Below are 16815 nucleotides of genomic sequence, written 5' to 3'. Positions count from 1 at the left end.
AGTCTGCTTGGGCTGCCATAAGGAAATGCCTGGGGGCATCCCTACAGGATAGCCGTGAAGCTTTGAAGATGATTCCAGGGGCAGGTGGGGGCAGGAGAGGACCTGTTTCTCGTTTATAACTAGCCCACGTTTAACCGGCACAAGATTATACAGCTGGTCAGTGGAAGAGGTGGGATTCTAGAGGATTCCAGCTTGGGTTCTAGAGTCCCTCGTTCCCTCAACGTGCAGGCAGGTGGTGGCAGGGGAATGATGGAAGAAGACGGGCTGGAGGGCCACTTGGAAAGAAAACTCCCAGACCGTGCATGGATGAAATGTGGGAGGGGGACAGCCAATGAGAGAGAGCAAGGAGAAAAGCAGGACAACCTAGCTTCAGGGCAACTCTAATGCACGACTACCTCCCCCAGGTAACATACTTTCATTTAGTTTCTAGAGGGGAGGGGGGTGGGGGGATGGGTTAGCCTGGTGATGGGTATTGAGGAGGGCACGTTGTGCATGGAGCACTGGGTGTTATGAACAAACAACGAATCATGGAACACTGCACCAAAAACTAATGATGTAATATATGGTGATTAACATAACAATAAAAAATTAAAAAAAAAAGGTAAGATCAATAGAAGGGTTTCATACAAAATGTTAAAGATCTCTTGGGGAAATATGTAAGGGCTTTGGGATCTTTGTTGAACCTTCCCTAAAATAACCAGTTCCTTAGGACCAGCAAAGATAGTCCCATCTTAAAACCCACTGGCTGGCCACCTGAGGAACTCTCCAGAGGACAGAACTTACAGGGAGTGCAAAAGGCTAGAGACTGACCCAAGGGCAACATCATCTGAAGGCACCAGACCCAAACTTAGGCAGGCTGCTTCGGTGCCTGCAAAGGTAGGGCAGGTGGCTAGGATTTTATGGTGGTTGGGGTGTGGCTGAACACAGACTCAATCTGTCTCAGGAGCAGTTAAAGCCCAGATCGCCATCCTGACCCTGCACACCCAAGTGACTTTTTTCATTATTCCTTCCCCATTCCAGCAGAAGACAGGAGTTTTACTCTCTGGAAAAGCTGAGCTAGAGATCCTGTACTCGGGAAGGACAGGTACCACGGGGGGAAGGGGGAAGGGTGGTACCTCAAAGGTAGATTAGGTGAAGATCTGCATTCTGAACACCGGGATCCCAGTCTCCCCTCTTACAAAGCTCTCTGAATATTGGCAGCCAGGATTGGACCCCCAGGGACGAGATAGGAGAAATCGTCTCAGTAGAAACGTACACACCCAAGACAAAAGACTGACAAAGGCTGACATTTGGGTGTTCCCGTGAAACGCTCGGTATCCTTCAGTCACTCTATGGTGAGACCCTACAGCTGCCACAGAGAGCCAGGATTTTAATGGAATATTTAAAATGGATAGTACGCAAAGTGAACTGAGTCACCGGGGAAGAGTCTGGGTCAGAGTGCTAGTAACGGCTTAAAAAACATTCCAATGTCTACCCAGGAAAATTTCTGATATTTCTATCCAGAAATAAGTAGTGCATGGTACAAGGCAGATTTTAAAGGTAACTTTGATGTCAGCATGGACGTAACTGGCATATTGGAATTGATCCCTCCCTCTGTGTGATTAACATGGTGACTCTAATTTATGTCTCACCCGAGGAACAGACAATTAGGCCTGTGGAAACATGGTCCTTTCGAGGATCGGGGCATTGTTCAGTGATGGCCAGAGGAAGTAATGATATTTGTAACAGGCAAGCATTTGTGGGTGGGGTCACTGGAATCCGAAGAGCACACTGCTTTTTCCATTGTTGTTTTTGACCTTTATGTTCTCTCTGTGGTATTTTTCTGCTATGTTTTTCCAGTCTCTCATTTTACAATGAGTTGTTTGTGGAAAAGGGGAAATAAGCAACTGGCCAAAGGCAAAAGTTTCCACATAGCTGTAACTGGCCAGGCGGCTTCTGCTTCCAGAGCCGGTCCCCTCCTCTTGTTTCGTAGCCCAGTCGTTTCGGTGGAAACGGGCAGCTTACATATATTTACTCTACAAAGACACGTAGTATTCATTAAGTACGCAGTTGGAGCTCAATCCCCATTCATAATCCCAATGCTGATTACAAAGAAAAATCTCCTTTCAGCTCAGGATCTTCATTCATGTACCTCACGTTTCTCCCTCACAGCTCTCATTGGTACAACACTTGAAAAATAACAGAAATGACTCAAAAGCCGCTTCTGTCAGATATATTTCCAAGCTTATAGAACATCAATTTGTTTTGTTGGCATTGCTGGACAATTGGTCACGAGAACCATCCCCGAATTCCTGATGAGAAAACAATAATAATGAGCGGTGTTCAGCCAGAGGTTAACAGGAAAGGAAAGATTTGTGATTCTCTTCAACGCTGACCCTGCTGTGACCTGAGGGTGCACAATGCCACATTCAGAATGCCTAGTACGGGACGAAATGCTCAGCTTGAATCAAGTTCCGGGCTAAGCACTCATTTCCCTGGCTCATCTCCTTTTATCCCTTCAGTAACCTACCTGATGCGTAGAATTATGGTACCTCCCACACTACAGATGAGAACACTAAAGTTCAGAGAGATGAAGACCTTTCTCTAAAGTTTACAGACCGAGAAAAGTAGCAGAGCAGAGATTTCAACCAAGGCCAATACGTGGTCAGAACCATTCCTGAAGCTGATCAACACGTGACGCTAAACCAGAAAGGTACCACAGGACATAGTAACATTATAATTTCACTATCACAATGTTTATCTCGTTGCTAAGCAAACTATGGCCTTGTGGGCCACAGGCGCGCCAATATGTTTACCTATTATCTTTGGCATCGTTCCCGAGACAACAGCAGGGTTGAGTCGTTGCAAAAAGACACTATATGGCCCACAAAGACTAAAATATTTACCATCCACTCCTTTACAAAAGAATTTGCCAATCCTCAGTATATATTCTCTGCCCCAGGAGGTTAGCTGATCTCTCTGGCTTAGCAATTCAGAAAGGAAGAAACAGAAATGTGTTCCCTACAGAGATGGAGAATAATCTAGGCCAGAAATTCTTAACTGATGGTCCGTGGATCACTTAAATGGTTCATGAATGGGTTTCAGAGAGACCCTTAACTAGATGCCAATAAAAGAAAAATGTGCTCTCTGCCTTTTCAGGTATTTCGAAGATTTGGGGCGTAGAGGGGATTTTACCAAAATGTGTTATTACAGTATTACTTACTCCAAACAAATGCAAAATTCAGGGCTGTTACCAGGCCCAGCTGGAGCTGTGCAGTGACCCCCTTCCCAGGTTAGGCTATCAGAACAGTTCCTTATAAAGAATTAAAGAAAATATAGCTTGCCGCTATGATTAGGAACCAACCCCTCCCTCTCGCTCTCTCCCCCTCTTTTTTTATATACTGGGCTTAGTTTTAGAAAACAAAGTAAAAAAATCAGCGTAGCAAAGCTTATGTATTCTTTTATATCAAATCTGGGTTCAAAGCCTGGCTTCTCCCCTTCACAGCTAGTTCAGCTTGGACCAATTACTCTCTCCAGGCCTCTGATAAGACATAAGTGTGGCTTCTTAGGCTGTGTGTAAGGTTCTTGCCTGTGGCACTACAAAGCTGTGAGGGGGCCCTGCATCTGTACCTCCTAAAAATACATCACACGGTGGGATCTTTTTTGTAAGAGGACGCCTTGGCTGGAAAGGCTGGGCCTTGACGGAAATTTGGATTTTCTCCAACACAAAGGTCTGTCCTAAGATACTCTTAAGACTGTTCATAGTACTGCCAAGCAAAACCACCCCGTGTAATAAGAGAGGCCTTAATGAGACCCTATGTCCAGGGAACGGTCAGTGAGTTCGTTGTTTAGAACAGAGGAGAAGCCAGATGCCCCTGTCAGGGGCATCACCTTATCTAGAATTATAACCAATTTTTCTTACTCAAATCAGCCAGTTCTTGGTTTTGATCACTGTGGCTAATTTAGGTTGTTTTCATCTTTCTGTACGCAGCTCAGGTCTATAAGAGAACAGTTCTTGAAGGCCTGGGTTGTTCTTAGCAGCCTGCTTGTACTTACACAGTGTCCTGCTGCCTCTGTCTACCACCTGCTATGTTATGTTAAAATGTGTTTACGTGTCTGACCCCTGTGCAGACTTTCAGCTCATCTACAGATAATCTCTCTCTCCCCCTTCCCGCCTCCCACCACCTCTCTCTCATACCCTAGAACATAGTGCACAGCAATAATTTACCGCCTTATGCATCTTTCACATACTCATTTATTCTTACACTACACCCCAAATAGAAACATTATTATTATTCTTTTAAGTTTCAAAATAAAGAAACTAAGGCATGGAGTGGTTAGGTACCTTGCCCAAGGTCACACAGCTATGAAATGGTGGTACTCGGAGAGGAGCCAGAAAGTCTAACTGCAGTCCCCATACTCAATCAGTAACTCTATCTTCCTTCAAAGATTCTTGGTAAATGTTCGTTTCAACTGATTCGAGCATGACTCAGCACCAATAAATACATGCAAACATCTGGTCTTAGAGGATAAAGAATATTCTTAAAGTCTCAGATGCTTAAAACTTTTCTTGGGACATACATAAATTGTAATAGGCCAAGTTTTCTAAAAACTATCAAAAGCTTTGATTTGCACGTTTTACAAAATTCCATTTGATCACCAAAGGCCTCCTAGAGCACAAAACCTCTTCAAGCACATATGTAGAATGGCTGTGTTTTAGTAATCAGCTGTCACTTACTACACACTTTCATCTAAAAAAAACAGAAGCCTCTGGATGCAAGGTCAATGAGCCTTTTGTTTATCTGTTTTTAAACTGGCATCAGCCTTAGAGGGTTTGAACATGAACTTGTTATCCTTGAAATAAACTGCTGCCTGCCAAAATCCACCCCCAAAGTGGCTCTGATTAAGCAGTAAACATCATTAGAAGACCCAACCTCTGTTAGTACCTTGATTCAAGCAAAGGGCTTAATACAGGGCAGGACAATTTTAAGGTCTCTCATAAAAGCACTGACTGCGGAAAGAAAAAGAAAAAAAAAATTCAAGCCAACAGAGACTAAGGGGAAGTTGTATTCTGTAAACACAGGAGTATTCCATGCCCCTCTGTTTACAGAATGACCTCAGCATGGTTAGCAAGAGGGAACAAGTCCACTGTGGTCTGGGAGAACTGCCTTGAAGGTAAAGGGATGTGACAGAGAGTGAACAGAATCTGCGACCTTAAGGTGAAAAAATATTCATAAAAAAATCACCAGGTCTCTACAGTACCCACTGTGGTAATGATGATGACTATGACAATGATATAGTAATAATAAATAAGCTAATAAGACATGCGTGCCAGGGGCGCCTGGGTGGCTCAGTCGGTTAAGCAGCTGCCTTCAACTCAGGTCATGATCCTGGGGTCCTGGGATCAAGCCCTGCATCAGGCTCCCTGCTCAGCAGGGAGTCTGCTTCTTCCTCCCCGCCTGCTCGTGGGTGCGGGCATTCTCTCTCTCTCTCTCTCTCTCAAGTAAATAAATAAAATATTGGGGGAAAAAAAGACATGCATACCAAACTAATTTTTTCTATTAAGAAAAAAGTTAAATTGCCAAGTAGCAAAATCAAATATATTATTTTAAGCTAGTAGAAGAGTGCAGTGAACATTTATCTTATTTGTTCATTTGTTCATTCAATCGTTCATTCATTCATTCGTTCATTCGTTCTTGGCAGCTAGAGCCTGTGCCCCTTCTCCAGTACTTGGATTTCCTGTGGGAAATTCACTCTTGCCTCACTCTGTGAAGTCTCAGTGGAACCCCAAGGTGCTTGGCCTGCCCTAACTCCCTGGAAGTCAGAGGGGCTTCACTCATTCTAGTGCCCTGGTGGAAACAAAGGGCAGGCACGTGATATACAGCGCAAGCTCAGCCAGAGGACTTAATTTTCCCAGGGCTTTGATGTGAAGATAAAAAAATACCTCGTGTAAGTTTACCTATTTGTTCCTGGGTGGGCGCTCAAGTGCTCTCAAGACAGACTATCCCGAAGCCTGTTTCCTGTCTGCTCCGTGCCAACTTCTATAGTGGCCCTTCAATTCTGTGCACCTTCCTCTACTCTTCCAATAGTTTCCCCTTTTTCCCCAAGCGATCCCAACTCTGTTTCCATTGTTTGCTCCCAGAGCATAAGTGTTGGGTATCAGCTGAGCAGAGAACCAAGTAAAAACCACACTGACTGAATTGGGTAACTGGGTCATAAGTGAGGACAGAAGCTGGGAGAGGGCACAGACTGGGAATCCCTGGGAAAATACTGTTGGGATCCCAGTGAGGCAGTGCCAGGGAGCCCAGGTGAAGGTCATCGCTAGGGCTACGGCATTAGCGAGGCGCCCTAAGGTCCAGAAAACACTGCACGACGAGCAACAGTCCCGAAGAATGTTTATACTTGACGACAAGTTTAGGGCTTTCAGGTGACCTTGTTATATTCAGAAACAGCTTCTATACCACACAAAAACCTACCAGGAGATGAGAAAAGTCTTCCATTTCTTTGTTCACAATTAATGTTCAGAATAAAGCAACGAGATCACAGATCACAACTTAATGTCCTAGAAGAGTCTAAAGAAAATGTTCTGTGTTTCTCTTCCTTCCTGCTGGGTGCTCACCTTTCTCATTGTCTTGTCTGCATAATGAAGTTAGGCTTATCATTTCATTTTGTTTATAGCTGATTTTACAGCCCAGCTCGTCATTACGATGGTTCTGCAGACCCAGAAACCTTCCCATGAACCTTATTTTCATAAATTCACTTAGAATGAGCTCACATTAAACGTTACTGAATACCATTTAAAAGACTAAAGCTAAAATCTCAAATAAAATTACATCTCCCACTTAAAACTTTACAAAAAAAAAAACAAAAACAAAAACCCGTGGGTTAATGATTATTGCCAGACCCATGTTATCTCATTTGTTTGGAAACAAATATGTAAGCAAAGAAATGCATAGGAAGAGATTTGCTTTTCTCCATCTAATCGTACCTGAACAGGGACTCTCTTGACAGCCAAATTTCATTCTGCTTCACAGTTTTCCAGGAGAAAAGCAATAATAGCAGCACAGTGCACACGGTCAGCGTGGTGGCCCCACATCGATTCAGCCAAGTGCAGAGCTTCCTCAATCCGTGCACAAAAAGGATGCAGTAGCCCATGCTGGGAAATAGAGGGAGAGAGGCAGGATTACTTCAGGGGTGCAGTGGAGTCCCCCTGAGTATTCGGTCCCATATAACTAACTTTCAAATAAAACTTGCCCCATGACAGAGAAGCAAATATAAACTCCCCCATCTTACACAGTATTTACACGTTGGTTCTCTGATGCACTATTCCAGCACATTGCTAGCCCTCTGGCATTAGTGTGGAGAATAACAGGTTCATTGTTTAGGCTCAAACTGCCCTGGATTTCAGCAGCATCAGTAGACGTCCCTTTTGTGTGTTCTTGGGTTGTGAACAGACCCTCTGACTCTTGCTGTCTTTTGTCACTGACATCGTATAACCATATTGGCACCACGAGTCTAAATCTAGACTGTGTCGCAGCGGGTGACATCGTGTCTTTGTGGGAGCCAGTCCCCCCAAGAGCTCCCTATCAGCGCCTGGGAGGGATGCTGGTCACCAAGGAGCACTGGCAGTCTGTCTCTAGGGAGGTGCCGCCTGGTATGTTCCCACTCTGGTCAAAGTCCTTATATGGAAGGAAAATCATCTCATCCACAGGCCAGCTCCTGAGCATTGCGGCTTGGAGCCCATCACAGACAAACCGTATTGATAGGATTTTCTTGCTGACTCTGGCTCAGCTTTCTAAATAGACATGAAGAATCTCTCATGTTATCTGAGTGGCGAGTCGACAGCACAGCTTTAAAAACCTTTGGCTGCAATGTGGTCCTGCACACCATCTATGCAGTCGACTGGCCTCAGAAAACCACAAACATTTAATTTGTATCCATCACTGCCATGCGCATTTCAGTTAAGACCCACTTCTTTCCCTGGATAATAGACTACAAATTATTACGGACTATTTTAAGAATGAAGCCAGCTCGTGTAAAGAAATCCTACATCAGTTAGACATTAGGTGCCATAAGAAGCCCAAAATTAATATAGCCCATTTACTTGTTCAATTATTTATTCATTCTCTCTCTATATGTGACTGGCAATATAGTGGGCATTAAGAATGCAATTATGAATGAACCACAGGTGCTGCCCTCAAAGAACTCCAGTCTACTGGGGCAGATTGGTTTTGTAAAGGAAAACACTTTTAAATAGTCTCATTTCTAAACATATCTCCTTTAAAAAAAAAAACTCTCCACTTCTGTTCACTTTTCTAAATGTCTATGGTATCAAGGGTAGAAAAACAAGAGAAGCATTTGAGGTTTCTGACATGGAGATGCTGGGAATCAGTTCAAGTTTGAGCTCCAATCCCATACTTCAAATCCCCTCAGTCGGTTAGTCCAGCTCCCTAAGCTTTGAGGATTCACTGTTAGGCCAAACAAAGGGAGTCACCACCCCACTTGCTAGATTCGAGCTAAGGAGGCTGGATTTGATTGCCATAAGCACTGTGCAGAAACCTTGAACATGCTAGACCGTAGCGTCACTAATAAAAACCCAAAACCTCTTCCCACGTCCACAATTCATGTTGGGCCTTAAAGGTTTCAAGAGTTTCTAAACATCTCTCAGTCTCTAAAACCAGCCATGCCGATGCATTATAGGCCACCATGACTGCTCGAGTTCATGAGGATGCTTGCCATTTGCTTCTCCAGCCTCACCCAGATCCCAGCTCTAATGTAGCAGGGTGCATCTCTGGCCACACGAAAGCCTTCTGGGCGCTGTTCGTCCATTCAACAGATATTTAATAAACCCCCAACTGTGTCCTGCCACCGAGATCATATCAGTGGACAAAACAGACAATAATTCCTGTCCTCGTGGAACCCACATGGGTGGGGACAAACAGCCAATAAGCAAATAAAACACAGAGTGTGCCCCACAGCAGGATATGTTACATGGGTAACAATCTATCAAGCAAAGAGGAAGAGGAAGTCCGGGGTGGGGAGGAAGTTGAGATTTTAACATGGTCAGAAATGGCGACACGGGAGCAAAGTCCTGAAATGTGTGTACCCCGTGCAGGCACCCACAGTTCTCACTGTCTTCTTGCTCCTGCCTTCATACGGCAGCGCCATGAAGAACTAATGTTTGCTGAGCGCATCTCATGGGCCAAGGACGTTCCGTGTAGGAGTCCAGCCCATCCTCGCGTCCCTGTGGGTCATTCACTGTGAGCGGTGTTTAACCCTAAGGCCGCTGACGAGGAGAAAGGTGAACTGATTTCCTGAATTCGGTCACACAGCCGGTATAGGAGGGCGAAGACACAAACCCACGCGTTTCAGATTCCAGACTCACGCTCCATATGCTCTCCTGCTTGTCTGGCTTTTGACTTGACCGGCTGATCCTTGCGTTCCTCATACCTAACCACACAGCTTCACCTACTTCCCTCCTAACCATGCCATTCACAAAATTTTAGTACTCGTTTTCTGGCTCCTTGTAGGAAACACAGCTGCCATGTGGCAGAGCAGTGGAAGAAGAGGACATTGGGATCTCCACACGGGGTCTGCAAGCTATGGCCACAAAATGGCAGAAGACAAGAATAACGAAGATAACAACGACAAAAGTAATGAGCTATTTTACACATCCATCCATTTATACTGGCTCCTTCCTATCGGCCACGGCACCGCCCTCAGAGCGTTGCATGGGCCTGTCCACAATATTTGTAGGCCGAGGATAAGGACAGTACTGGCTTTAAATGTATTATCTGATTTAAATATATAATCCTTGGTATCTTCTACTTCTTAATGGAGGAAATTAAAGCTTATAGGAGTCAAATAACTTGTCTGCAGCACCCACAGCTAGTAAGAGAGAAGACCCATGACTCTAACACGATGCTGATCTCCAGAAGTTGGCAAATGTTTTCTGGAAGGGGCCAAAGAGTCGGGCCTTTCAGGCTTTCTGTCCTGCCCACTCTATCTTTGGAGCAGGAAAGCAGTCATCGACACCGTGTAAATGAATGGGCATGGCTGTGTTCCAATAAAATGTATTTATAAAACAGGCAGTGGGCCAGCCTCCCCTCGGGAGCCGCAGTGTGTTGACCCCTGCTATAACCGAAGAAGGAGAAGGCCATTCCTTTCCGCTCAGCACAGGCATCAGAATCAAGTAACGTGATCATTTTTTTTGGAAAGTCCTTGTATTGACATATAGTTTAAGGAAATAGTAAGCCATATAAAATCATCTCTACTTAGGTTTGCAAATTTCTTAGAGAGTATCACATTCTTACAAAGGTGAACACAATATCACAAAGATTAAGATGCTTCTCTGTTATGACATTTCATCCTTCAACATCTGCTTTAATACACTGATCTCAGCGGCAGCGGGGAGAACTGCTCTCTCCATTTCTTGGGGCGGGGCAAGCCCTCATTCTGAAAGTAGAAAATCAAGCAAATGAGAAGCTACATGCCTTACTGGCCTCCAAGGAGATGAAACCAGACTGCAGGTTGCTTTGGTGAATCTGGTTAAGGAAAATCTGGGCTCTGATGAGCGACCTCTACACAGAGCATAAAGGAGTCCGTGCAAACCACTGACGGTGGACAAAACCAGAACCTGAAGAACCAAACTCTGGCTACTGATTGGTTTGGCTCAGCACTGAGACGCATTTTCAAAGCAGCTGGAGAAGCACCACGGCTTCTGGGAGTGGAGTCATTATTTGATCTCTCACTCACAGGCTGAAGGTATCCCCATTTCAGTGCACGTAATAACTAGAGACTCGGCCATCTCTCCCCTGATACTTTTATGATGCGCATCCAAAGGGAACTGAAGAGGAAATGCAGGTCAACAATGTTTGTCCTTCCATATTAGAATGAAAAATATTTAAACCTGTTATTTGAGAACTGTGTGAGAAGTTAATCATTGTGTAAATAGTGATATAAATGTACTTTCACGAACCTTCCCCAGAAGCTCTTAAGTGATAAAAGAACAACACTTCTCCTTCCTATTTACATCAACCTGAAAAGGGGACAATTTTCTATCTCTGGGCCAAGCATGTTATGATGTTTACTATGGCTTCAATTTTTGTTTAATTACATGGAGAAAAGAGAATCTTTTCGCTATTAAATACAAGTGAAATTCCACCTTTTAACTTAAACTCAAACAACCCACTGAAAAGATCTACAAATAACATTAGTGATACAAGACAGACACAATCTCACGATTTTATTACTTAAAAAAAAAAAATTCCCAACTTTAGATAGTTGAAATGAAACATGGACCTACTTAGCTTCACTCTGGTCTGGTGAATCCCCACCTGGTAAATTATGACAGTAACATCTGATTCTGGTCTCATGGATGGTTAAACAATAAAGCCCTGGAATGCGGAGCCCAGAACAGTGTTTGATGCTGCAGGGGGCCAATGGCGAGGCCTCAGATCAGATTTAACCTGGAAGCTGCCAACTTCTGATGAGCCAAGACTCCCCCCTTGTTCTTCTTTTTAAATCTCACTTATTTGATGGGCGGGAAAATTTCTGAGAAGGTTGAATGTATTTGGATGTGACTTTATTCATATTCCAAGAAAATGACTCCAAAAGCATTTCTTATACATTTCCCTCTTGTGTGGCTCCTCATCCTCGGCACTGGGCTCCCGCGGTAGAGAGGAAGAGCTTCTTTCTATCACTTCTCCACGAAATAGATTTCTTCCGTTCTTTCCTCAGCATATCTATGAACAACTGGGATAATAATGTCATTGCTTTCACCTTCTGAGAACCGGATTCTCCTCTACGTCTTTGAAGATGAGGTGCTTCCTCTCAACCTTGCAGTTCATCTACTAGCTCCAAATTTATGAGACCTCTCGTGGTAAATAAGGCAGAGCTCTGGAGTCTGCATTTCAGGTCTGACACTGCCTGTTGTTTGATCTTCAATTATTCAAAGTCTCTAGTTATTAATTTTCTTATTTGTAAAAGGAAATAATTTTACACTGTGCATCATGCTCGATAGACAACCATAAATGATAACATTAATATTATAATAATAATATTATTAGGGACTTATTTTCTGCTGCATAGAGTAGGAGACAGGATATGTGTAGAGTCTGCATACATCCAGGTCAAAACAGATGCCTGTCTCTACCAGGCTCCTGTAAGTGCAGTAACTTCCTGAGGCCTCTAAAACACTATGAGCAGCAGTGGAACAAAAGTGCCCTCGTGCAAACTTTAAGCTTGGGAGTTCACAGTGAGGAAAAGGAATTTGGGAACTGGGTCAAAGGAGCTAGGTTCTTTCCTGACACTTGGGGAGTTCCATTGGCCACAGGAGATTCGCTCAATCTCATGAAGCCTTAGCTGTTTATTTTACAAGAGTTTAAAATTGCCTGCCTTAGGTAGCTGAAAATATAGCTACTTTAAAGGGCTGTTTGTAGAGTAAATGAAATAATGTATGTGGACACAGTCTGTGAACTGAACACAAGGTATCCGTGTTTTCAAGTGAAGTGTTTGTGTTCATGTGTGTGTTCAGCATGCCATATTCTATGACATCAATAAAATGTACGATGTATATCATTAAAATATGTGATCAGATCTGTAAATACACCTCAAGAAATCCAGTTTATATTAAAGTCCAGATTGAGCCAAACTATGTAATTTATGGGACAATATAAGTCTTTCAAAAGCATTCACATAAGCCCCCTTCCTTGTACAATATTGTTCACTTCAGAAAGGTCTGAGTCACACATCACTTTTACAGAACAATCTATTGTAGGAAGTAAGACACACCTGTAGTGTGCGAAACACAGGTACCCATGTATGTATGCTAATGTGCACTCACAGTTCTGAAATTCAAAAAGCACTTAAAGCAAATCTTCCCTTATCCCCATTTCAAATCTTTCTCTCCTCTATCTTTATGAATACAGGAAGAAAGAAGGGAAGAGAATGCAAATTATCATCTTTTTGGTGAACTAATGCACAGTAAAGAAGCTTTTGTATTCAACTTTCATATGAAATAAAGTATTAAGAAGTTCAGGCTGGTTATTTAAGGATGGAGTAATGTTTTATTCATTTGCACCTTGAGCATCAGACTATGACAGGGGCTTTTTCATAAGTGTGGTTGAACAATGAGGTTAAAAGTATGAGAAACTCACATGGAAACAAGGGTAAACCTAAAAATGTATCAATCCAAGTCAGGGGTGGAGATTTTCACCACCAAGAGAACTACCCATCCCTGGGGTGTAGGTGTTACCCCTTGCAGGAGCTTTCACTCCAGGTCTGGCTTCCTTCCCTCCCAGCCTGGTACAAGTAGTCTCTGCCAGATTTTCCATCTGGGCCTGAGAGGCCTTTCGGCCAAAGCCAGAGATCTCCCCCAAGGAACTCTAAAGCAACTCCTGAAAAGTGAGAAAAACCACCCTCTCCCTACCCTCCTACAAGCATGCCCATCTCTAGGACCTGAATTCTGTCACTTCTTCCACAAACCACCATGGCCTATGGTACAGCATCTGCACTTCTGAAACAAAAGCATAATGGACAATCCACTAGTTGTTGCTGCCTCCTCCTCTATTCCATGTGTTAACATGGACCTGACCACACCGGCACATGCTTTCTCATGTGTCCAGTGTTTTTAAAAGCTCTACAATACTCTTTTATGAAGCATCCACTGTGCGGGGTACTATGAGAAAGCACAACATACAAAAATGGCGATCCCAAACCTCACAAGAGCAGGCAATCCAGGTTTCCAAGAGAGTATGGAGAATATTTTAAGATTACTAAAATTTGTATAAGAAGTCACTGGTTTAGTGGTAACCATTTGGCAATATATATAAATGTATCCAATCAGCACGCATACATCTTCAACTTACACAATATTATATGTCAATTATATTTCAATAAAGATGAACGAAAAAAAAGTCAGTGGTCTGAGATACATTTCCCTGCGTGGAATCCAAGAGAAAAGGAAAGCAGTGGATTCACATATAAGGACGAGGGGTCTTGATAGGAGGGAGGCTGAGATGGCCACACTTCGGTCCACTCCCACCCTCCAGGCAAAGCCACAGCCTGATGTGCAGGACCTGGGCTGTCAACATCTATGGGTTAGTTGTTCTCCTCTGTTTGCAAAGGCACATTTCCTAACCTCCCTCAGTATGGCACTGACCTGCTAGGGTAGGGTTGCGGAACCAATGGAAGAAGAGAAAGGGCGGGGAAAGGTGGAGAGGCCCATACCTATGTTGTTTTGCTTTCCTTCAACTTTGATTCCTCCAATCTCCTCATTTGCACAGGGTGGACTGAAATAATGACTTGCAGCTACCTAGCACAGCTTATGGTATTTTCACATATATTTTTCCATTTAGGCTCATCTGAATCCAAATTACACTCTCCAAATTTTACTTTCAAATTGTGGTTTCCCAGACATTTGCTGTTCATCATTTAGGACTTGATAGGCATAAACATTCATTTTTTTATTAACTAATAGACTTCTGTGTAATTAAGGCTGTGATTATAGTTCAGTAAGTAACTGCCTGACCCAGGCCACCCCGCAGATTGGCCAACTGATCTTCAGCCCACCGGCATCCAATCTCCCCTCAGCTCACTTCATTTCCACCATGGCTCTGTTCTGTTCTATTTGTCTGTGATCCACAATCTCTAGTTTTAGAACACATATGTTCGAGTCCCTCAGTAAAAGTCCTGCTCCTCTCCTTCCTGGTCACATTCTTCACGTGGCACACTCACCCCCAAGCACAAGCACCGACCCCAAGCCTGGGGCAACCCTGGGACCCTCCCTACCTGGGCACTGCCCTCAAGAGCAGCCCTCACTGGACAAGGCCTAGCGTCTAGATCTCATACCTCTTCTGAATTCAGGTCTCAAAGGGCTGGATGGAACAGTTCATGCTGGCACAGCAAGAGCAAAGAGACAAGCTGGTATCAAGTATTTCCATCCTTACTCCATCATATTCTGAAGAATAATCTTAATCAACTTCTGAAACCCCGGAGTAGGTTATTACACCAGCAGGAAGCCTCTGACTGCACGACAGTGGAGGTTTGTCCCACTGAAGACCGGAGATGTGGGGAGGAGCAACAGAGCTTCACAGGCTCGGCTTTCTTCTAAAAATACGGCGTACAACATGGAAGATGCCATATTTAAAAGCATTAGAATACCTCTCTAAAGTAAAAAGACTTACTTCCTTACTCAAATCTTGGATCTTCCCACTGTTTCTTCTCCAGTGGTATCCCTGACCTTCACCCTTTCTCTCCAGATCATTTGGTGATACCATTTTATTGCCCCCTCGCATAACAGCACACTGCATTTCTCCTTTTCCTTCATTGCACTCATTATGACAAAAGAGAACCTCCTTTTAAGGCGGCATGATAGAACTGCATAAAAATGGATTCAGAGCTAAAACTAAGTAATAATTGAGTGGCTCTGGGTAATTTAGCCAACACATAGGCAGACTTACACACACATATTCCGAGACCTGGTGCACTTGATCTTGTAACTGAAAACTGCCTCTCAATCTATTTCTTGGGTTTTTAGTTAAGTGGCTCTTTGTCAAGCCCAAGCTGCTTTTCCCACCTCTCTAATGTATTATACAGTGGGAATTTGAAACAAACAAAAAAAACCAAACTAAAAAACGAGTATCTGGCTTTGTCTGGTTCCTGGATTTTCCATGATTTTTGTGACTTGGGCCCCCTCAAAATCGAGTTACTTGTATCCTCTTACGTGGTTCAGTCTTGTCCCATCCCTGCCAGCCATGGCCTTAGAGGGACTCAACCCTCTTTATTTGGTATCAGCCACCTTGGGGGCAATCCTACCTGCACTTTGAGTCCCTGCTTAGATCCTCCGCTGCAGCCGAATTAATGGGTCTCTCTCCATGACTTCATGAGGACAGGCAAACTTCTGACCTGTTCTCATGGACTGCAACCTCTGTTACTAAGCTGCCTGTACAACGGCTCCTTAAAGAGGGAGGTCTGGCCTTGCTCTTGCTGCCAGGGGCCCGTTTCCTCCTGACATAAATCATACATTCCTTCTTGCTGCTTTCCCTGTGAACTTCTAAGCATCAGCTGTTCCTGCTGCTTATGAGGACACCCCATTATCTCACAGCAGAGACCCCACACAGATGCTTCCCGAACCACTTCTTGGTGTCCACCACCTGGACCCTCAGAGAGCCTGTCCCCATGGCAAATGTACCGCCTTCCTTTCCCCTCCCTGCACGGGACCCATCTCCCTTTCTCTACGGGGACCATCCTATTGAAAAAGAGCAGACATAGGTGGTCACATTCCAATGCATGACAAAAATCCTTGTTTAAAATCTGAAGGAGAAAAAAAAAATTCATGCTTTCCACAAGGTCATTCTGAATCACAAAACAGCTGAACTTTGGAGCTGAAAGAGACCTTAGAGATCATGTAGCACAATGATTACTGAGGTTTGAGATTTCCCAAACCTGTAAAATTTCCAAGTAAGTGGACTTGGGTGGGGGAGGAGGGTTGTGCACCCCCTGCTGCTCTTACACCTTGTCATAGGAGAAAAGATATTTTAATACCAAAAATATAAGAAAGGCATAATTTCATAATTTAAAAAATGCACAGATAAAACTTTATGAAAAACCCACTACATTGTCCTTCTCTCCTCACCCCCCAATTTGGCCACAGACCAGGAAAAGCCTGTTATGGAGATCTAAGCAACACTTGGGGACCACTGAGCAAGGCTAACCCGCTGGTTTTACTGGTAGGAAAATGATACCCCCCAAGGCTGCCAGTCAGTAGGGGACCGATGGGGCTGTGCCGATTCCCAGTTCAGTCTTCTTCCTACTGGATTTGCTAAGGTAAGCTTG

At 43.9% G+C, this 16815-nt stretch overlaps 1 protein-coding gene across 3 annotated transcripts in view; it reads right to left on the bottom strand.

The window, feature by feature from the left end:
• Positions 1 to 16815, bottom strand: part of TMTC1 (transmembrane O-mannosyltransferase targeting cadherins 1) — a 277142-nt gene that overhangs the window by 71982 nt on the left and 188345 nt on the right. For all 3 annotated transcript variants that reach the window (XM_027594472.2, XM_027594474.2, XM_027594473.2), the window contains one exon: positions 6968 to 7135. In XM_027594472.2, the coding sequence (XP_027450273.1) occupies positions 6968 to 7135 (168 nt within the window). The remainder of the gene's footprint in view (positions 1 to 6967; positions 7136 to 16815) is intronic.

Source organism: Zalophus californianus, chromosome 9 (genome assembly GCF_009762305.2).
Source record: "Zalophus californianus isolate mZalCal1 chromosome 9, mZalCal1.pri.v2, whole genome shotgun sequence".
NCBI classification, from domain to species: Eukaryota; Metazoa; Chordata; class Mammalia; order Carnivora; family Otariidae; genus Zalophus; species Zalophus californianus.
The sequence above is the reverse complement of the archived record's forward strand: the minus strand, read 5'-3'. Positions and strand labels throughout refer to the sequence as shown.